General features: G+C 43.6%; 1 protein-coding gene across 1 annotated transcript; it reads left to right on the top strand.

The window, feature by feature from the left end:
- The first annotated feature begins 2,161 nt into the window (after positions 1-2,161).
- On the top strand, positions 2,162-19,550 carry PPP1CC (protein phosphatase 1 catalytic subunit gamma). The gene is made up of 7 exons (XM_086761872.1): positions 2,162-2,291; positions 12,674-12,805; positions 14,052-14,282; positions 15,899-16,003; positions 17,001-17,224; positions 17,706-17,840; positions 18,275-19,550. The coding sequence occupies exons 1-7, from the start codon at positions 2,237-2,239 to the stop codon at positions 18,362-18,364; spliced, it is 972 nt and encodes a 323-aa protein (XP_086617998.1). The 5' UTR covers positions 2,162-2,236; the 3' UTR covers positions 18,365-19,550.
- Positions 19,551-21,836: the final 2,286 nt, after the last annotated feature.

Raw genomic sequence — 21,836 nt, 5'->3', positions numbered from 1 at the left:
ACAGGCCCCTCTGAACAGGACACCAAGCATCGGCGGCTGCTGTCAAGACGTAGAGCTGTAGCAATGAAGCTGGTTATCAAGGTGATGACGGGGCCTCGACAGATTCGCCTTTATCTGTCACTTCTTTCCCTTCCCTTCGGCTACGCCTCTTTTAACAAGAATTGACAGTGCTTTGGACCTTGCCTGATGTGCTTCAGCAAGTGAGATACATCCTTTGACCTCACCAGTGTCATTCAAAGGGCCGGATCCTTCCTTCCACAAGTGCGGTGTTCGCAGTGAATTCCCAAGTACATCCCATGAGTCGCACCCTGGAATGTGCTGAGCTCTCCCCCTCCACCCCATTTTCCAGAGCATTAACAGGAGTGAGGGGACTCAGCACCCTATGAAAGGTGCTCAGATCCTCACAGGACTCATCCCTGAAGAGGGGGTAACAGCTGAAGGATGAGATAAGATGAAGAGATTTCCAGCAAGGAAAACAAGGAAAGTTCCTCTGGAAACAGAGGATCAATTTCCCTTTTTAAATAATTCAGCTAAGTCCAAGGGAGCAACTTGCCCTGCAGAACTGGAAAGGATTTGAAAGAGAAAGCAAGCATTGAGTGCCAAAGAGCCGGGGGAGCCATTGCCCAGGAAGGTGCAGCACAAAAATAGATGTAAATCTCTAAATGCTGTCACGTTGAAGTAAATCTGAAGTAACTCCATTGTCTTCAACGGGCTTACTTTGGGCTTACACCAGCGTGACTGAGATTAGCCTATCAGCTTGGGTGTGCTCCTTACGATAAGTGTCCGCTCGCGCAAGTCGAGCGTTAAAGCTGTGTTTTGAACCGGGCAAGCACCTGCGTTTTGGGTAAACTCTGCGTCCTCTTATCTCCTGCCTCCCGACAGATCTAAGGTGTGCTGAGACTGCAAGTCCTGTGCTTTATCAGCCTCACGAACCCGAACTCTGCTCTGGCCCCGCTGTAGCAATAAGCTGTTACGAATATTGTATAACTGTCAGCAGGAGGAATCCGGCACGCATGGTGGGAGCAATTCACGCAGGGAAGGGAGGGGAAGAGGAAAGAGGTTGACACAGCCATCCCTGCAAATTAAAGTAGGAGTAAATAAAGCAATTTAAAAATATTCAGAGATGCAAACTGGACACTGGGAAAGGCCCGCGCAGCCCATCTCCCTCACAAAGACGAGCCAGTTTACAAGCAGAAGCCTATTAAATTGCTTGTAGCCAAGCCATTGCTACATGTAGAATAAAATAACAGCAGAAGCGTGAAATAAAATGGCAAGATGCTCTTGTAAGAGTAGGCTAATTTCTCCATCCATAAGGATTTCAAAGAGCTGTATGTTTGTTACTTAAAAGTATTCCCAGGAGGAGAGCCAGGTACCTGCAATTACTCAGGAGCTGAAGGCTTTGCCCAGGCCGCAAAAAAACTCCCGTGAACGAGCTGAAACGGGAGCTGCCAGCTCAGCAGCGACCCGCCACCGGGCACCGAGCGGGCACCTCGCCCAGGCCGGGGAGCGGGAAGGGGCCACCGCCGCCTTCACCCGGTCCCCCCAACGGCGGGACAGCCCGGCGTGCCCCACAGGGCTTTCCCCCCCCACAGGCCACAGCACCCCGTGAGGGGCACGGCAGCCGCAGGCACGATTTTGGTACTGTTCGCCCCGGTTTGGGGCAGGGGCTGGGGTGGCGGCCATGACGCTGGGGAGAAGGGCAGCCGAGGCAGCGCAGCGAGCGGGTGCCATGAGGCGGCAGCACTCACAGAAGCCCGACCCCAGCCACCGCCTCCCAGCGTCGGGCAGGCGCTAAACGGACAGCTGGCCCAGCTCACGGCCAGGCTGCGACGGACGGAAACCAGGCCCGCTGGCGACCGCGACACCGGGAGGCGGCAGCGCCGCACTATTTCACCTCCTGTGAGCGGCGGAAGGATCCCGCCCCTGCCGCGGTAAGTTTTCCCGCCCCGCTCAGCTCTTCCCGCCCGGCCTATAAAGGGTTACGGGTGAGGCGCCGCGCGCTCGTAGTATCCGTGCGCCGGCGGGGCTGGCTGAGGAGACGGCGGCCATTTTGTTCAGTGCTGGGTCTCTGCTGAGGCCGGCTGTCGCGGGGGGGGGTGGGGGGGGAAGAGAAAGAGGGAAGAAGGCGAGGGGAAGGGGAACACAGAGACAGAACGAAGCGAAAAGTCGGGCCGGCCAGGCAGCCAGCAGAGGGAGGGGAGCCGCGGGGAGGGGTCCGCCCGGCCGCTGAGAGGCGATGGCGGATGTAGACAAGCTCAACATCGACAGCATCATCCAACGGCTGCTGGAGGGTGAGGGTTGGGGACGGCACGGGGCGGGCGGCCGTGGGGGTGGGTGGCGGCCGGGCCGGTGCCCGGGAGCCCGCCCGTGGGGCTCCTTCCTAATCCCGCCTCGGCCACCGCCGCGGGTGATGCACCGCGTCCTGCCCGCCCGCTGGGGTCGAGGGGACCAAAATGGAGGGGCGCCGAGGCGCTTTGTCCTCCCGGGGCTCGCCTCGGCCGCCCCCCCGGGCCGCTCTGCCCTTCAGCTCCAACTTTTCCCTCAGCCCTTGTGTTTCCAAGCTGTGCCTGCCCTCTGATCCCCTCTGCGTTCCCGGTGCAGCGTTGGGACCAGCCGGCTGCCCCCCATTCTCCCCTGTACCTCTAAGGAGATGCTTAATTTTGTCTTATTTTGGTAGGAAAGCGTTTGAAGAAAACTGGGGTTTTCTCTTGCTTTCCACACATGCAGGTGGGCTCTGTGCATGGCTGGGTACTCGTGAGGCTCTGGAAATCAGACTTAGCATGTTTAAAGAGTCTGTTGAGGCAGGTTTTCAGAAAGTCGGGAGTAGACTTGCATGGATTTGGGGATATTGCAGTTTTAGCTTTGATTAGCTGCTTGCATTAATGCTACCATAGGACTTTGGCTCGTAATTCGTAACATATGGTGGCTTTTTTAGGTGTGAATAGGGGGTTGGGTTTTGGTGTTTCAGACAGTCTGTGGAAGGGCTTATTGTCTTGTCTTGTTAATGCTTTGGCTTGGAGAGTTGCATGGAAGTTTCTAAATGAAAGGCAAACCTAGAAGTTGCAGGGGGTGTCTTCTGCGTCATCCCTTTGGTTGCAGGGGTCAGCACTGGACTAGAATTGGTGGCTGATCTTTGCTAGGGCAAAAGGCTGAAACGTAGCCAATGACAATTTTTTTTTTCCAGGCACCAAGGAAAATCATAACTATTCAGAGATGGAAGCTAGCCTGATGCAGCCTCATTTCACAGATGTCGGGGCAGGCATCCCTTCTGGACTTAAGCTTGAAGAGCTCGGTCAGGGATTTAACTTTTTGCCATTTGGCGCAAAGTCATCCGAGATGTTGCTGAGACAAATGGGCAAGAAATGTCTTTCAGCGATATTACACCCTTTCCTTCTTAGAAGATTTTGCTTGTGTAATAGCTTGGGTAGCAAAAGGTCAGACAGAGGAACAGTAGTGCTGCTCTAGAAAGTTAAAAATCCTATAGATGTATTATGGGATTATTGAACTAGAATAAGTAAAAGGAAATAAGGCTTTTCCTGTGATCCGTTTTGGGTTTTGCCTGTTACCAATTTCAACTGCCCTGGTTTAAATTATTTAAAGACTTCCCTTCATAAACTTAGACCAGGATTTTCCTGAAACTTAAGTAGGATGACTTGTGGATGTCAGGTCCTGTATATCATCTCTTTGGTGACGTGTTAATACACGCTCAGTTTTACTGCAGGTATTAGTTACAGTTCTTACTTTATTTCCCCTAGCGTAACTAGCACAATTTTCTCAAAGCGTAAGTTCTTACTACCAAAACCATGGAATAAAATAATCTGGAAAAAGATGTGAATGATTTAGAGTTATTTCTCTCATTTAAAGTTTCAAGAAGTAGTAAGATGTAGTATGTCAATATGTTACGTTCTTACCCAGCTTATATCAGTAGTACACGTTTGGGGGTGATGAGAGCTCGTAAATCAGGCTTCAGAACGTTTACTGACAAGATCTTTTAAGAGGTGGTTTGTGCAGCTAAAGATGTTACCCGAGGTTGCATCAGCTCCCAGAACTGAAATTAATTTTTTTTCCTTTCTTGACATTTCAGCTGGGATTTTGGATTGTCTTGTCTTTCAATCTTTAAAACAATTACCAACATTAGTAACCCATGCTGGTGCTTTTTTTGTGGCTTCTTTAATGTCTATTATAAACATCTTTTCCAGACAGAGGAGTGATTGACCTTTATGGCAGTCTGTCATTCTTCTATTTCTTTTCCAGAAGGGGTAAAATGATGCCGCATTTTAGCAAATGCTGCATTTTTTTTTTATAGAGTGCTAAATTGTGTGAACTACTGTGCAAATGCCATTCTTTTTTGTTTTCTTGACTCATTGTTTTCCTGAAATTATTTAGGTCCATCTAGGTAGGTGACAGGACTGAACTTCTGAAGTGGAGGTCTGCATGGTGTTAAATGGAGGGGGGAGGAAATCGAAAGAATGTGTAGGGATTCTCATCCTATGCAGATTTGGAGCAAAGGATAAATTCTTTTTTTTCTGTGCGAGTCTGGTAGAACAGCCACATGGAGCACCTTTCCTGTGAGGCCAGGCTGAGAGAGCTGGGCTGTTCAGCCTGGAGAAGAGGAGGCTCCGGGGAGACCTTAGAGGGGCCTTCCAATGCCCAAAGGGGGCTGCAGGAAAGGTGGGGAGAGGCTGTTCAGTAGGGCCTGGTGTGATAGGATGAGGGGTCATGGTTTTAAGATAGAGGGAGGGAGATTTAGATTGGATATTAGGGAAAAAATTTTTTACAATGAGGGTTGTAGAACACTGGAACAGGTTGCCCAGAGAGGCGGTGGATGCCCCATCCCTGGAATCGTTCAAGGCCAGGTTGGACGGGGCTCTGAGCAACCTGATCTAGTCAGGGATGTCCCTGCTCCTGGCAGGGGGGTTGGACTGGGTGGCCTTTGAAGGTCCCTTCCAACTCAAACCATTCTTTGATGTTAGTTAGACAAAGTCTGGTCTGTCTGTACCAGCACTCTGTTTCAAGTGATATCCTTTTCAGACAAGGTTGTGCACAGGTTAAAATCATACTCGAGCATGAAAACACTGCAAAATCTGGTTTAATAATCAGCTTACGCACAAATTGAGTTGCCCAGATCCTTGTGCAAGCTTTGATTTTTAGAGCAATTTGGTATTTTATTACAGCTCTCTTTAAGTGGGATACTTATTTTCGTAACAGTGAACTTTAGGTGATTTTGCTACTAAACGGCAAAGGATATGAAGAGGGAGCATTATCCTTTCTGAAGGTAATAAACCCAAGTGTTAAGGAGATACTTGATGAAATTTTTCAAATCAAGCAGAAAATACAGGTCAGGAGATTTGTGTTTTATAATATGCCTTAGCATTCCACTGCTGGAAGAGACCAAGAGAGCTGCCAGTAGTGAATCTAGTCTGATGGTCGAGGTAAAGTGATTAAAGGGTGAATAATAAATTACTCTTGCTTTTGTTCTTAATAGAAGGTAGTAATAAGGTCTTAGTGGGGAGGTTTTACTTGCTTTCTATCCTGACTTCTCTAACCAAATGATGTTATTCTTTCTTTTCTCCAACATAGTTAATATTCTCCCACCCACCTGAGACTGTTTAGCTGAATTTGTTTGTTGTGTAAAAGGCCTGAAAGTAAATATTTAGCTTCTCATTCGAAGGTAAATATTTGAGGAGTCTTTCTTGCTCCAAATGTTTATAGTACAGAGCCTTTTGACATTGAAATGTCACCAAAAAAGATTTTTCAGTAATGTTGTTCCCAGCCTTGGAAAGCTGTTCAATGAAAACATTGAACATACTGATCTTCTTTCGCTGTAATTGAATTTGTACCTGTTGCCCTCTTTCCTAGTGAGGGTTGTGTTCTGCTAGCAACAATTTCATGAGTACAGGTTGTCTAGTTTTATCACTTCAGTAACTGTTGTAACAACAATTTTCACAAGAATAAGGCTTCTAAAGTATAGGAAATTACAGTGTTCTGCACTGAGTATTGAAATGTTTTCGAAGTGTCCTTATAGTGGTCAAAAGCTCGAATATTTATGGAACTAACTCACTACTGAGGAATAAGAAGGGGCGAACATGAGAGCAAATGACTCTCCTTCGAGGAGGAACGTTTTAGGCAGTAACTTCATGGTTCTGGGCTTGCAGTACATGTCTACTGGCAGTTTTTGCTTCGCAGACAAGGAGATGCTAGAAAAGCTCCCTGTAAGATGAAAAATCATTGGCATCTGAATGGTCGTGGAAAGAGTTCCAGGAAATGGCAGAATTCCCGCTCAGCCCTGGGCAAAGAATGAGTGACAAATCCCAAGATTCCCCGAGTGTGAGCACGGCTTCCTTTCCGCGTCATGTCAGATGGTGTTCCTGTAACTTGAGCCCCTTATCCGTTTCCTTCATCTAGTGCATTGGCAGCTTTTCACAGATAAGTAGGGTCTGGTTTGAAAATGGAGCTCACAGTAACATACCTAGAAAACAAGCTAGAAATGTGCTAGTCTGACCATGGGAATTCTAAATAACAGAGGGAAATAACACAATTTCAACTTACGTAAGTAGAATCCAATTTGAAATATGTTTCTGAAAATCTTTTCTGTGCTCCAGCCCCTGCAAGTGCTATTAAGGGAAAACTAAGTAATGAACGGAGACTACTTTGGATAAAGCCATGTGAGGCTAGAATGGTAGTAGCCCTTCTGAAAACCGAAATACTGGTTAGTGCACTAAAATCGGCAAAAAGACTCTAAATCCTCAAACTTTCCTGTTTATACACCCACAGATTTCTATTTGTGGTAAAGCCTGTTGTATAGCTGTCAAGGAGATATTATCTCTAATTTGCTTTAAATGGGGAAAGAGGATCATCCAGTTATTAAAAATAGTTGAGCCAGAGAGTATGGATAAACTTTTTCTGACAACAGAGAAGACTATTTCTTACGAATGCAGCTCTCCAGTTTTTTCACTTTTCTGGTAAATCCAGCATTGATTGTGTCTGAAGGGTTGCATGCCGTTTAGCTTCATAATACTGAGTGTTTGTCTCATTCTCCCAGTTGTCAGTCTGAGAGGGAGTCAGATTTCCCTCACTGGGTTGGGATTCTGTGATAAAGTTCCTAAGCACTTGCTGACCTCAAACCATATATTTTCCATAGTTTGTGTAGCTTAATGTTAATAGCTTCCTGCTGCGTTGCAGCCCTTTCTAGTAATGGGAAAAAAGGAGCTCTGCATTTGGAAGACAAGGATTCGATTCCTGTCACTGCTGTGGATTCAAATAAGTCCGTTAAATTCTGTGTTTGTTGCCTAGTCAGTCAAGTGGAGGAACTTGTCATCTCCGAGTATTTGTGATCAGCGTGAATACCTATTGCTACGTAGCTCCCTCCAGTGCGGAAGTATGTTACAAGATGAAAATTTTGCAGTTGTGCAGAATCTTCTGTTTGATCATGCTGCTGTGAACTTTTGTCATACTAAAAAGTAGACTAGAACTTTTTCTTTTTAGAGGCTTGGGCACTGAGGAGTTTCTTTTCACTTTCAATTTTGAATTTGAAATGATCTGATCAAAGTTGGTAGTGCCTGCAATAAAGTAAAACCTTTTTTTACATCAGCTACTTTCAAGTTATTTATTCCCTTTGTGCCTATGGTGCAAAACTGAACGTGAAACTGTCATCAAGAACTCCTAAAAACAAGATAAAAAACAACCTGCAGTATTTTTGGAAATGTCTCTAGGATTGCAGACATCTCAACGTAAAATACAGTAAAACTGAGACAGTTGTTTTAAAGAAAATAGTCCATCAGCAGGTCAGTTCATTTTTTGCTTTATTAAACATTTTCTGTACGAGCACTTGATTCTAGCACTTCAGTTGACAACATTTCAGTTGCTTCTTGTAATGTAGTACTGAAGGAAAATGAGACATTTGGATCACAGACATTTCTAGTATTTGTGAATTTTCTGTTATCTTTTTAATACTTTCCTAAGTATCCCTCCCTTTGCTATTAACTGTGAGTGAATGAGGTAATATGCTCCGTTTTATAATAGTGTTTGTCTTCGTTAAATGATTGTGTGGCACCCAACTGAACGTTGGAAAATGCTAGCGATGGGCTGTGGTGTAGAAATCTGTGCTTTATGTGCATGTGGTCACCTGACTCTTGTACATTCTAAATCCCAGAGTTCTTGAACCATTTATCCTTTGCGAAGAAACGTGTAAAAGTTATTCTGGATGTCAGGTGATGTTTTAAGTCCTGGCAGCTGCCCCTGTGCTGTGCACTGGCTGTATTTACTTGCATCGAAATGACAGGGGTGCAGTTAAAGTTCTTGCTCCTCTTCCTTTTACTTCCTTTTCCCCCTCTGCTGGGCTGCTGTTGTGTTGCATTCACCCCTGCTTGTAATACTTCATTTTGGAGTTGGTATCTGTTGTTGCTTTCCAGCAGTTTTCCTCCTTGTCTTGAAAAGCAACATTAATTTTAATAGTGGGAACCTATTTTCAAGTCAGTATCTCTGCAGAGATCATCCTGTTTGTGCAGTGGAGAAGATTTTACTTGTTAGAAGACTGCCCAGACTAGACATTGAAATTCAAGCTCTTGAAAAATTACTTTTAAGAACAGAAGCATCTCTGCCTAAAAGAGGATGGGAATATATTACTGTCTGGAAGTAGTGCAGCAGTACGTTGATACAAGATATAAATAAAATATTATTTGAAATGGGCTGACTCTTTTCCTCAACTGATTAATCTTTAGTGTGTTCTGCTGTCCGTTCCTGACTGACATTTCTGAGAGGTTATTTTTTATGCATTGAAAGAACAAATGTGCATGTACATTGAGCTGCTCTTTTGACTTTATGTCCAAGCTGCCAATTAGTATCGTACTGTCTGATCTCTACAAGCCGCCTTGTTTTGGTCCAAAACAGAAGAAACTAAATACAGCATATTTTTTCATACAATATTATTTTTGCCTTGCTTAGTGGTACTAAATAACTTCAAGATTGAATCAGAGAAACCTTTAAAGAAGTCATTCAGACTGAACATCCTGCGTTTCCTTGCCAGCTCTTTCATTATGGATGAGAAAATCCTTGCACTAAAAATACAGGTTTCTCAAACCAACATGCCCTTCTGCATATTTGATTATTCTGAAGCCAAAAATATTTTTTTCCAGCTTTTCGGGATATATAGGTCAACGTTAGAAGAAATTGAACACTCTCATTTCTTCTGTGCTGATTCCACATTGAACGAAAGTGGTCAAATGTCAGTAGCAGGCAGCGTGCTACAGAACTGAATCAAATTGTCCTATTCTTCTTCCATGCTGCTGGTGTCTGTGCTAGTGAGTCTGTGAACTGCAAGAAAGCATCGTTTTATCTTGTCAAGGTTTTCCACAAGCAGATGACTAAACCCGCGTGAATTATACTTATTATTATACTGATTCAGTGAGATGCATTGAAGAAACATAGGAAACTTCTGTCTGAAACAGTTTTTGGATTTTCATTTAATCTTCAGCAAAAATAATACATATGTGTTATTCATGAGCTTTAGTGACTCAGTGCATTACATAGTCTGTATAATATTTTATACTTTTTAATTTATGGATGTGAGATACAGGATTTGGTTTTAGCGATTTCTAACAAGCCCAAATAATGGAAAGTTAGATTTTTGGCTTCTCAGAGAACTAAGTATGAGTATGTTGTATTATCTCAAAAACAAAAGTCAACTATAAAAATTTAAGAGTAGGGAAAAATTTAACATTTATATTTCAGCCAGCTGATCACTTTGTTCTATAAATTTCTGTTCTTTATTTCTTCTAGGTATTTGGCACTTTGAGTAACTTGCTCATTGCTCAGGAGTGTTTGGAAAATTACTGTATGGATGAAAAAATTACTGTGTGGATGAAAAGCCTCATGCGTGATAAACTGCTGTGACAAAGATTTAACTTTCATTTATATGCTTCATTACTTCGAATATTTTAATGGAAGACATGAAGTGTGGTGGTAATTCCAGTGTTGCTGTGTAATGTCACTGTTGAGTGACAGTAGACAAGCAGTGAAGAGTAAAGGAGCATGTACTGCTTGAGAGAGAATGTCATTAAAGCCGTGACTTCTGACCTACAATTAACTGAATGTCACTGTCAGTATGCGTTGTAATTTGAACTAAAGATTAATTTTGATGCTTGTTTGAGAAAAGATGGTGTGGTTTAGGGTACTGCCAATGATTCTGTAGGACAACCTGTGCCACCATGACTAGGGTGTCTGTGACGGGGGTCAGTGTGCAGGGTGGAATTGTTACAGTGGAAACACTGTAAGTGCTGGTAGAGATTGCGGCCAATGACACTTGAGTTTATGGATGATATTACACAGTCATTATTTTATTCTTGGTCTAGATAAGATGCACACTGACTGAACAATGTTTTCTGCTCTAGATCAGAAGCTTGCACAAAAGTAGGAAACTTCTGTGCTAATGAGAAATTGTAATCCCTTTGGAACGCAGCCATTTTTGGTTTTACTTTTCCTAAAACATGCCCGCTCCCCCACAGCCTTGCCTGCTGCAGTTCTCGCTTCTTGACGTCATGCAAGGCCCGCAGTGGCAGTACAGAGATTTGAGTCATCTGTAGCTTCCAGTTTTCTCACTCGGAGGTTAAACAATATCAAGGGAGTTAGACTGAATTGGTATCTGAGAAGTTATATAGGATTCAGGAAGATAATATTGCATCGCTTATTGTATTTGAAAGAGTTTGGAGCTTGTCATTTGCCTTTTTTGTAACTGCAGACCAAGCTTTTTTGGATAAGAGCATAGGTCCTTCAGTCTCAATGCCAGCTGGGTTTTACACAGTAAGTCACCTATCTAGGCAACATTAGCAGTGTAGTGATTTTGCTTCTGGAGGTGTTGAAAGAGTGTTTCCAGGCATCTGAGGCAAAAGTTCTGAGGTCATTTGGCTTTGATGTGACCAAACCAGTGGGTTATGTTGTAGAAGATGGCTGCTCTTATTCCACAGCCTTACTGGAATTTGCTAAAGGGTTTTTGCTTCAGCCTTATCAGTGCTCCATGTTGTCACTGGTTTTGACACCAAATAAAAATATAATAAGCTTCAGCAGTAAAGGCTTAATCAGTTTTTTATTTAGTCTTGTCCTAGCCCTGATAAATGCACTTGCATGCTATTTAGCCATAGTTACGGCATTGCTGCCATAGAAATGTCCTTTGTATTTCTGGGCATCAGAAATGGGGGGCGGGGCGTGATAAACAAATGGAGGGAAAGCTGTGCTGGTGGCTGTAGGAACTTGTTCAGGCCAAGCTGGTGTCTTTGTTGTCCAGGCTAGGAATAGAAGCTTTGATAGATGTCGAAGAGAACCGACTACTGTGAATTGTTGCAGTAGGGTAGATTGAAGCAGTAATGGAGGGGGAGAGAATGACTGGAAAAGAAACAAAAAAAAGTGGACTGAGGCTGGGAGACCAAGCTTGTAGGAGATTTGTCTTCTGCTGTGCTCAAAGACAATGAGAAGGAGAGACGTGATGGAGGAGTGATGTAGAAAAAGTAGTACTTTTTTTTTTTTTTTTTTAATACAAGTGAGTTTCTGTAGGATCTGCCTAAGTGATGAAACAGCTGGGTTTAAATGGCAAAAAAATCCAGAATATCCTCTTCTGAAATGCAGGAGCAATTTCCATCTTGACTAAATCCTTTATAACTTTGAGATGGTCAGTCTCCTTCTGTGTTAAAGCTCACACTCTTCAAAGTAGTGATGGTGTCTGTCAGCTTTGTGGACTTCATCAACTTGAAACGTACTTTAAGTGTTCAGAGTAGTTTGAAGGAGACTTCTGCGCTCACTAACTCCACTGCTAAAGAAAACTGAAAAATAAATTTTAGAATATATCAGTAAAATGATGTAGAATAGCCATGTGACCCTGCCTTTAAGGCTTCTTTGAAATCCTTGTAATTGTTTATAAAGCAGCAGCGGGTGAAAGATGCAGGTCTTCTGCTGCCTCTCTCTTAAAATACCTTGTAATTGAAAAATCAGCTTCTTAACTGGATTGATCCCTTGTAAATCATACCAAATATTTAGTAGCAATATTTTTTTATAATCTCTTGTGAAAGAGACTGCTCATTCTGGGGAGCTCTTTTGTCATTGTGATCCAAAAATGTTTCCTTGCATATAGTTCTGACCTTCCAATCATATGTGTTTTTTCCCCACACTTGCTAACTGCAGTGTAGGATGGGACAGTGCAGTATTTATTGGTACTGTAGTCTTGTTTCTTTAAACGCTGTCTTTGGTGAGATTATGTGATGGTTTAGGGAAACTTGCACATTTGAGCTGTGGTGTTGATGATTAGATGGGAGACTGCTTTTTTTCAAGCTCAGATAGCTTTCCAGAGAACCAGTGTATAACTGCTTCATTAAAAAAAAAAAAAAATGTATATATAGCGACACATTGCCCAAGATGGGGTTTGTAACTAAATAGAACTAAAGTGATGCTATTTAAAATGTGACATTTAGCGGGGGAGGTGTTGAGCCATGAATTCTGTTTGATGCAAGTAGCATACAACTGAAACAGAACCTTTCTCTCGGAACACAGCAGTGCAGTTCCAGCTCGGTGTTCTGATATTACGCTGTTATCTTGTCATTCTCTATTACAATGACATTTAGTTAGGCTCTTAAAATAGCACCAGAGATATTGTTGATTTTGATAACTGACTTCTGACTCCTTCCGGCAGTGCGAGGATCAAAACCAGGCAAAAATGTCCAGCTTCAAGAGAATGAAATCAGAGGACTGTGCTTGAAATCCAGAGAAATCTTTCTGAGTCAGCCTATTCTGCTAGAACTTGAAGCTCCACTGAAAATATGTGGTGAGTGCTGTGATTTTGATTTGATGCTTGCTTGGGTGGCGGCGGTCAGGTAAACGCAGACCTTAAGTGGAGAACAAATGCCACATGCTACTTGTTAACAGGGGAACTAATAAATGATAGCAGCAAAAGGAAAAATAAAACTCTGCTGGGTCCTTAGGGTGGAGGAGTGGGGAGGAGGGAACAAACATGGGAATTGTAGTGAGAATCAAAAAAATCCCAAAGCAAAAAGTAACCAGTCCAGTTTCACCAGATCTCTTGGGGAAGGGATTTCTATGCAATTTTGGAAAGGAGTTTTTCTATCAATGAAAGAATATTTGGCCCAGTCATGACTGAACAAGGGAAAACAAAGGAGAGCTGCAGTAGTTTATTGTAGCTGCTATTCAAAGTTGAACGGTGGTTTGACAATATTTTAAAATCCCGCTGGAAACTTAAATTTCTGTACTGTTTCTTGGAATTACTTTCTAGTTTGGTTTCACCATACTTGTATACAGTGGTGCTCATTTTGTGCACGCTTTCATGTCTCGTTATGCTAAGAGAATGAAGAATGTCAAAATAAAAGCCTCGATAAATGCACTTTTAAAAGCTTCTAGCAAACAGTATTTTATCCTCCTCTAACACTGAGGATTTACTTCAATTTGAAGTAGCTCATTCAATGTTCGTAACATTGGTAGTCTAGAACTGTGATTTAGTGTTCTGCTTGTCAAACAAAACTGTGATTTAAACCAAAGGCAGAAATACTAGTTTCTTTCTCAATACAGTTTCACTGCTCGAATTTGAATTACTGAGTCTTTCTAGAAGACACCAGAGATGGTACAAAGGAAAGCAAATTCTCCAAGTGGTCAGTTTTCCATCAGTAGTACTAGTGCTGTGTGGAAATACCAAGGGTGAGATTAAGGTTCCTGATATCACAGCCACCAGTCAAGTAAAGGATTTGACTGGATGTCAGATTTTCGTTTGAACGTGCAGTTGGTTTCTTGGAATCTCAGTTTTGTTTTACCCGCATGTGAATATTTTTAAGTAGCTACATACTTCATCTCAGTGCAGTTAACCATTGCATTACATAGATGTCAAACTTCAGAATGTGGTAATTCTGTGTACCTTAAGATAAACTGTAATGAAGTTTGTTGTAGGTAGTATCTAACGGCAAGCTTTTTTCTTTCTGAAGTGTCATTCATTTGTTCTTTCTCTAGAATCAAAGAATGGAGCAGGGGGTCACTTACACCTTGTTTCTGAATACTCTTTACAGGTGATATCCATGGACAATACTATGACTTACTTCGACTCTTTGAATATGGAGGTTTTCCACCAGAAAGCAACTACCTGTTTCTTGGTGATTATGTTGACAGAGGAAAACAGTCTTTAGAAACAATTTGTCTTCTATTGGCTTATAAAATTAAATACCCAGAGAATTTCTTCCTCCTCAGAGGGAATCATGAATGTGCCAGCATCAATAGAATTTATGGATTTTACGATGAATGTAAGTAATGCAGGTGTGTGCGTCTTTCGCTTGGGAAGGCAGGGCTGGAGGTGCCTGTGTTGCAGCGTTAGGTGATTCTTCCCTAATTTGCAGTTCCCTTTGCGTGCTTCAGGGTGGCCCTTGGCCTGTATTGGGAAGGGAAACATGTCCTTTCCCTGGTCCTGTTGGAGTCCAATCCTCATAGTACAAAGTAGGATGCAAGTGGGTAACTTTATTTATTGGCTGCATTGTTAACTAACAGGTCTCACTGGTACATACTGTTGAAGTTCTTAAGGTCATCTGAGAGACCAGAGAATTTTACTTGATGTGCTTTACAGAAGTTTGCCGCTTTCTTTCAGCTGAGGGATGGTGGTGTATACTTGGGTTATAACTTGGAGAACGGGCTTGTCTTTACTGTGGTTATGTTACAGTGCTTGCAATCTACTTCATATTAAGACCTGTAATGGGGTGGGGGGGGAACCCCACACACACAAAAAAAACCCAAAACCAAAACTTTGCCTTGCTCAGGATGTAGTCTTGCTGTATTGTGTGCTGTTGCTTTGCCCAAAACCAGTATTTCCTTTCATAAATGGGGCAGAACATGCGTGAAGCCGTCGGTGTGATGTGTGCTTGGATTGCGCACCAGATACTTGCTCTCTCAATAGGTGGCTTCAGCTGCTGGAGTTGTTACTTGAACCTTGAACGTCAGCCTTTTAATGAAGAAATGTGTTTGTATTTCTTTGGCATCACGAACGCTCCTATTGAACAAACACTGAGTTGCTATGCAGTTAACGTACCTGCTCTGTCACTGCGGAGTCTGTTGTGATGGGGACTGTACGCAGACCTTACCCTGACGTAACAAGTAATTTTGCTGTCAAGTAGAAGCGTATGTTCACATTTCAAAGGATGTGACTTAATAAATCCAGATAACGTAGAGGAGGTTAAACTGTTAAATTAATTGTGCACTGAAGCATTCTCACAACTTCTGCTGTGGGACATACTTGGCTTGTCGCTTACAAGATGTGCTCTCCGTGTCTTGTTCTCCTTCAACAAGGAAACAAAGATGTGTGGTATTTTAGAGTCGACTCCTCAGAGATTAATCACAGGCTTAGTCATATATCGCAAATATGTTCAGGGTTCATATCTGTTGGGAGAATCCCTTGGAAATAAAACTGCAGCAGTTTCATTTTTCAGTCCCATTTCTTTGCCTAGAGAGACTTTATGTGGTAAAGCATTAGCAGAAGTTTAAAGAAAAACTGCTTTCCAAGAATTGCTGTCTTCCCCTGAAGAACACAGCAAATGGCAAGGTTTTCTGAAACTGATGGCGTTCTCCAAAGGATAACTTTCCAAACCCGAGTTGGGACTGGAGAGTCTGGCGGCCAGCAGTGGAATGTCGTTCTGTTGAACAGACTTGTGCTGTCCTCAGAGCCACTTCAGAGCACTCTGCCGCACTGAGAGACCTTTGCAACTGTCTTACAAGCAGTGAAGTATCACAGTGGATGACGGAGAAGATATTGTGTGTAGGCTTTAATGCTAAATTTTTGTGAACCTTAATAAATTTAAGGCAGCCGTGTTAGGTTGGTTGTAGTTGTGTTAGAAAAGGAAATTGACTGTGTTTTCTCCAAAATGTCTTCTAGGTAAGAGAAGATACAACATTAAGCTGTGGAAAACCTTCACAGACTGTTTTAACTGTTTACCAATTGCAGCTATTGTGGATGAGAAAATATTCTGCTGTCATGGGGGTAAGTAACAGTTGGTTGATATTGAGAAACTGTAGTACTCTGATAGTCATGGCAATTTCATGTTTATGTTGCTGAAGCTTCAGAACTTCAGGGATTTTTCTCTGCCTTGGTCCATGTACGAGGTAGGGTTGAGCCTGATTAGCGTCAGTTTTGTGACTCATGGAGCTGTTAGTTTTGTAACTTCGGACACAATGCTCTGCTTTTCCTTTTATCCCAAAAGGCGTATGTAGTAGCCTTTCCTTCTGAGTAAAGAATCCTTGTAGGATTTTTTTAGACTTAAATGATTAGGAGTTTTGTGTACATTCTGAAAACATAGGTTTTCATAGAATCATAGGATGGTTTGGGAGGGCGCCTTTGAAGATCATTCAGTAGATTTCCCTCCTGCCATGCGCAGGGACATCTTTCACTAGAGCAGGTTGCTCAAAGCCCTGTCCAACCCGAGTTTGGAGTTTAATTTGTAGAGGCTGGCTCTGTTACGCTGTGTGATACCTGCTTCATGCAACTTCGCAAGGTAATAAAATACACATTGCACCTTCAGTGTTTTATCACTTGCAAGTAATTACAGTTGCCCAGGGAGACATATCAGTGAAAAATGGTATGAGGTCTGTTTGATACTGTATTTCATCTTACTAGGCCCGATCCTTAAAGTAAACATACCCTGTGATTTCTAGTATTAATGCCTCTTTTACTTAACAGCTCTTTTAACAGACACTTGCAAGATATTACAGTGAGATTATTGTAATCCTGTGAAATGTGGAAATGGCTTTGCTTATCTTGTTTCCAGTAAATCTTCTAGAAAGTGACTTGTCTTCTGTTACAAAAGCTTTAAAACAAATGCTGGATTTAAAAAATGTCAGTTAACATTCCGTTGAAGTACGTAAAATTGCAATGGTGAATCAGTTTGAATACAAATTAGTTTTGTCTCGAATTAATACCTCAGTCTTGCAGAGCAAAGTTGGACCAAAATGTGAACTGGATGTGTCTTAACTCTGAACAGGCTTGTCACCAGACCTCCAGTCAATGGAACAGATAAGACGAATTATGCGCCCCACCGATGTACCAGATCAAGGTCTGCTTTGTGATCTCCTGTGGTCTGACCCTGACAAGGATGTCCTAGGATGGGGTGAAAATGACAGAGGAGTGTCCTTCACATTTGGTGCTGAAGTGGTTGCTAAGTTTCTCCATAAACATGATTTGGATCTCATATGTAGAGCTCATCAGGTATTTTAATTTTGTTCATTAGACCATAGAATAATTTAGGTTCAGACCTGAGGTGGTCATCAGGTCCAATGCGTACTAAACACACATGTACACAGGACAAAGCAGTGTAAGCCCCAGTTGCTGAGGGTCTTGTCCAGCCAAGTTTTAAATATCTGCAAGGATCGAGATTCCACTGTCTGGACACCTCGTCCCAGTGCTTTAACAACCCTTGTAATGAACAATTTTTTTCTTAATACGTATAAACTGTGACTCTGATTCCTGAGTAAGATTGTCTTGAACCTAGCAGAATCCTGGTTTTCTCGTTGCTCATGGACTCTTGCTGAACTGCATCCTATGATGCCCTTCCTAGTTTGGTGTAAAAGTTTGGCACTCGTGCTCCTTAGATGTAGCCAGTTTTCCAGCTGCTGGCTCTGTTAAAGCTGCTCTGCACCTTGGCAGGAAGAACTTGTCCAGTCTAAGATTTCTGCTTTTCTCTCTAAAGGTTGTTGAAGATGGATATGAGTTTTTTGCAAAAAGGCAGTTGGTAACTCTCTTTTCTGCCCCAAATTACTGTGGAGAGTTTGATAATGCGGGCGCCATGATGAGCGTGGATGAGACTCTAATGTGCTCTTTTCAGGTATGGTATCTGAAGGTTTTACCTCCGAGTTGGAGTAGTCACACTTTAAATTTGCTCTATTTTGAATTTATACTTTACTGTTACGAACCCATAATGCTTGTTTCAAATAGATCTTTACAGATGTCTGATGTAGACAGGGCTCTTTTTTGCACTCACCTTTTCAGAAATGTGCCAAGCCTGCGCTGCTGCGAGTAGCTGGACTGGTTTACCCTGGAGTTAAATCACCCAAGCAAAGCCGCCAGCTGCTGGCCTGCTTCCGTTGGCGTGGGCTCTCCCATGAGCTGCCCTAAGCCCTGTATAGCTCTGCGCAGGAAACGCATTTGTTTCTTGGCAGATGTGTCACTTCTCCAGATGACCTGTATAATGCCTTTACCAGTGAATTAATTGTTTGATTGTAAGAAAGCAAAAACTAAGTGACTGAACTATCTTTTCAGATTTTGAAACCTGCAGAGAAAAAGAAGCCCAATTCCAGCAGACCAGTAACGCCTCCCAGGGGTATGATCACAAAGCAAGCGAAGAAATAGTCACTTTGGCGCTGCCTTGGTGGGACTTGTACTATAAATATAACCTCCATTTTTAAACCTGTCACGTGTACTGTTCAGCTTGCTCAAAATAGATAACGTGTTTGTGGTTTTCCTTTTGATTTGATGAATGGCATTTGCTGGTTGTAACAGCGAATGAAAGACTTTTCTCCCTCCCAGGAAGAGTTTTAAGCTTTCCTTTCGTTGGTGTTAACAGCCGTACACTCCACAGCATCTTACCGTGTCGTTCTGGGTGACTGTACAACCGACTCTGAACCTGTACAATGAGTAGTGTAAATGCTTGTTTTCTTCTTTAGGACCTAAAGAGGGCACTAGTGGGCACTAGTGTGCTGTGAGAGTAGAAATTTGTTACTGTCAGGAATTACATACTGTTTATACAAACCACTGTGAACTTTTTTTACGTTAAAATTTTGTTTTAAAGGGATCGCTTTTCTTTTAATGTCTTGTTAGGTACACATTAGTTTTATTGCTGTCAACTTTAGAAATAATCAACCTTACCAGCATGACTGGTATGATGTATATTTAATTCAGACACATCCCTCTCCGTGTACTTCAGATGATAATTAAAGCCATTCTTTTAAGTGTTTGTGTCTCGTTCCTGAAGCCAAAGTTTGCTTAGAAAACTTCGTACACGACCCATCGCACTGAGTTGGCAGGGCTTTCCACTCTCGTCTTCCTCTTGGAGATAAAAGGAAGTCCGGACTCGAAATAGCACGTGGAAGTGCTGTGCTGTTTGTTCTGTCCATGGTAGAAGTAAACACGTTTTTGTACAGTTTTGTTTCTGTATCAAGCGGACGTTTTTACAGCGGCGTCGGTCCTGTGGCAGCCAGTGTTGGAAAGCTGGAAGTTTAACGGAAATGGTTCTGGATCTGCCTGAATGGTTTTGCACATTTTAGGCTGAGGACTTTGTTCTACGGAGGAACCTAGGACATAGCTTGATAAGCCAACCAGAGGCGTTGATCACCGGTTTATATAAATCTCTCACAGAATCTTGTTTTTTAAAAACTGTTAATCTTTTTTGAACAGATGACAGTGTACAATACCATGTAGTGAAAATCACTTATTAAATGAAGAAGTTGTTAAATCCTCTCAGTGTCAGTTTATCACAAGTATACACTACTGCTGTCAGAGGACCTGACTTAGATGAATAAATTGTTCTGGAAACACACAGATGCTTGGCTTGGATTTGTCTGAGCTGCAAGCACTAGCGGTGTGTTTTTAACCGGGAGTGTCGAATTCAGATCCGGTTCTGGAGCTTTCATACACATTCTGCCCGCCAGAGCTGGGGCGTGCGGGCACGCGGCTCCCAGACCGCACCGCTGCGCTGCCTGTGCCTCTGCAGAAGGGTCTCACAGACAACTCGGACACCGCAGTGCGGCAGCAGAAGGTGCTGGCGGCTCAGCTTCTGCTTTTCGCGGACTTGTGGCCGGAGCAGCCGTGGGCTGAGCCTTCCCAGGCTTCTGCAGCAGCTGTGGTTCACATGCGTGGGAGGATGCGCTCCGCTCGTGTTTGTCGTTCTGTGTTTTGTGTTGATTTTGCCTTGACTACAAGTACTGCTTTGACCAATTTCCTCTGGTTCTTTGTTAAAGAACTGGAAATTCTTGGTGAAGAAGGAAAGTTCAGAGAGCTTTATTGCTGCTCTCTGGTTAGCCAGCCTTGGTGCGCGCCAGCCGGCGCAGGGTGCATGGGGGGTGGCAGGTGAGGGATGGTGCCGGCTCTGGGCCGTCAGCTCTCCTGGCCGGGGCAGGAACGCACTGCTGGTCTGTGTTCCTTCATCTGCTGCCTCTGCTCATGCGCCTTGTGGGAAATACTGCCAGATTTTTAGGGGTCAAACCAAGTGGCGTGTCCAGCCTGTTCTAAAACGTCTGCAGTGATGAACTTGAGGTGCTTGGTGGAGCCTGGTTGTGAAGCGGTTTGTCAGTGAAATGCCCGGCTCTGATAAACCACCAGCTCTGCTCTGACCTCCCGCTTAGCAGATGCGTTTCCCTTCGTTTCTGGAGCGAGCTGAGCTTTTCTGACAAGAATACATCTGGGCAGCCACCAGCCATTGATTTTATCCTTTACTGTATTTCTCTGCCAAATCAGAAAGCCTTTTTCCAACTCTGAAGACTTTGGTTTTTTTTTTCCTCCCTCTAAAGCTAATTAATCAAACCACCTCTTGGTAACTTCTGATGAACTCATTAGATTAGGTGTCAGAGATTGCCTGTTAAAGGCTTTCTTGCAAACTTACTTTCACCCTTTGAATCACATTTGTGGTTTTCTTTATAGCACTATAATTTTTCTACCTCCTTGTAAAACAGTCACCTGCATGTCTTTTATTGATCTAGTGAATAATAGAGCGCGTGTGGAACCAGTTTTTATTTGACTTGTATCTAAAGGAATGCATTGACTGCTCCGCCGCCATTAGCTCGCCAGCCATTCTGCGTGTCGCATCTTATTCCTCTGTGACTTGTGTTTTTTTCCTCTCCTCAAACGCAGCTTCAGTGACATGTGCCTATTCTGGGCTGCCTGTTTTGCTCGGCTGCATTCCCCTGGGGTGCTTCACGTACTTCAGGCTCCCCAGCTGCTCGGGGTGAAGGAAGTCCCAGGGCAGCATGGTGGCAGTGGAAAGGTTCCTGCTCCACCGCCGAGGCAGAAAGAGAAGACAACCTGCGGATCTCGCTGCGGGATGTGATCAAAAGTTCAGAGGCACATTTGATGCCCGTTTGTTGGAGTTGGGTTTCTTTGATCACTGGAGGGAGAGAAGGAGCAGGAGCTGTCGGTTTCCTATTGTTTTTCCATGATACTTCCATGAACATCTGGCTCACGCAGGGAATGCGCAGACAGCACGTGAGCCTCCCGAGCCTCTTCTCCCCACAGCCCTCGCCTGCCGGCCCACAGCTCTGTGGAAATTGCAGAGGACAGACAGTAGCAGGGAGGGGCTCCGGACTTTGCTGAAGATCTCCACAAAAGGTGGCAGGAAAGATGTGATAAACTCAAGTTCTCCTCAATCCTCGTCTTCTGCCTTTCGTGGTACGCCCAAGTCTAACATAAACGCGCTGACTCTGGAAAAGAGGAAAGCATTTGGGAGCGCAGCAGCATCAGGCCCCTGCGCATTGCGAAGCATTGGGCCCACCGCAGCCACAGCACCGGGGCGTTGGAGGGGGCGAGGGGCCAATGCAGGGTGCTCGAGGTGGGCTGAGCCACCCGCGCTGCGCCGTAGGCCCCCGAGGTGCCACATAAAGCAGTCCTTATTCAGAGTTGTGGCTGGCAAGGTATGGCACAGTGTGCTCTGCTCGGGGATTTTAGGCAGCTGTTGAGTTCTGAGGTCGAGCTCTCTCCAAGCAGTTGGGTTTTCTACCCTTCCTTGAGCCCCAGGGGTTTCAGTGTTAGAAAAACATCTCTCTGGGCTCTTCTTTTCATAGGGATTTGTGTTTAAGTTTAAAAAAGCTCTTTTTTGTAAGATGCAGTCCAA

The sequence above is a fragment of the Chlamydotis macqueenii genome, chromosome 17, assembly GCF_036417535.1.
Source record: "Chlamydotis macqueenii isolate bChlMac1 chromosome 17, bChlMac1.mat, whole genome shotgun sequence".
In the NCBI taxonomy this organism is placed as follows: domain Eukaryota; kingdom Metazoa; phylum Chordata; class Aves; order Otidiformes; family Otididae; genus Chlamydotis; species Chlamydotis macqueenii.
Note: the sequence above shows the minus strand (reverse complement) of the source record. Positions and strands in the feature narration are given on the sequence as shown.

Bases quoted from the DNA above. Each gene is read 5' to 3' on its own strand.
- PPP1CC (XM_086761872.1), top strand. From the start codon at position 2,237: ATGGCGGATGTAGACAAGCTCAACATCGACAGCATCATCCAACGGCTG. The intron at 17,225-17,705 runs GTATTTTAATTT...TTCTCTCTAAAG, and splicing joins TCATATGTAGAGCTCATCAG to GTTGTTGAAGATGGATATGA. The intron at 17,841-18,274 runs GTATGGTATCTG...CTATCTTTTCAG, and splicing joins CTCTAATGTGCTCTTTTCAG to ATTTTGAAACCTGCAGAGAA.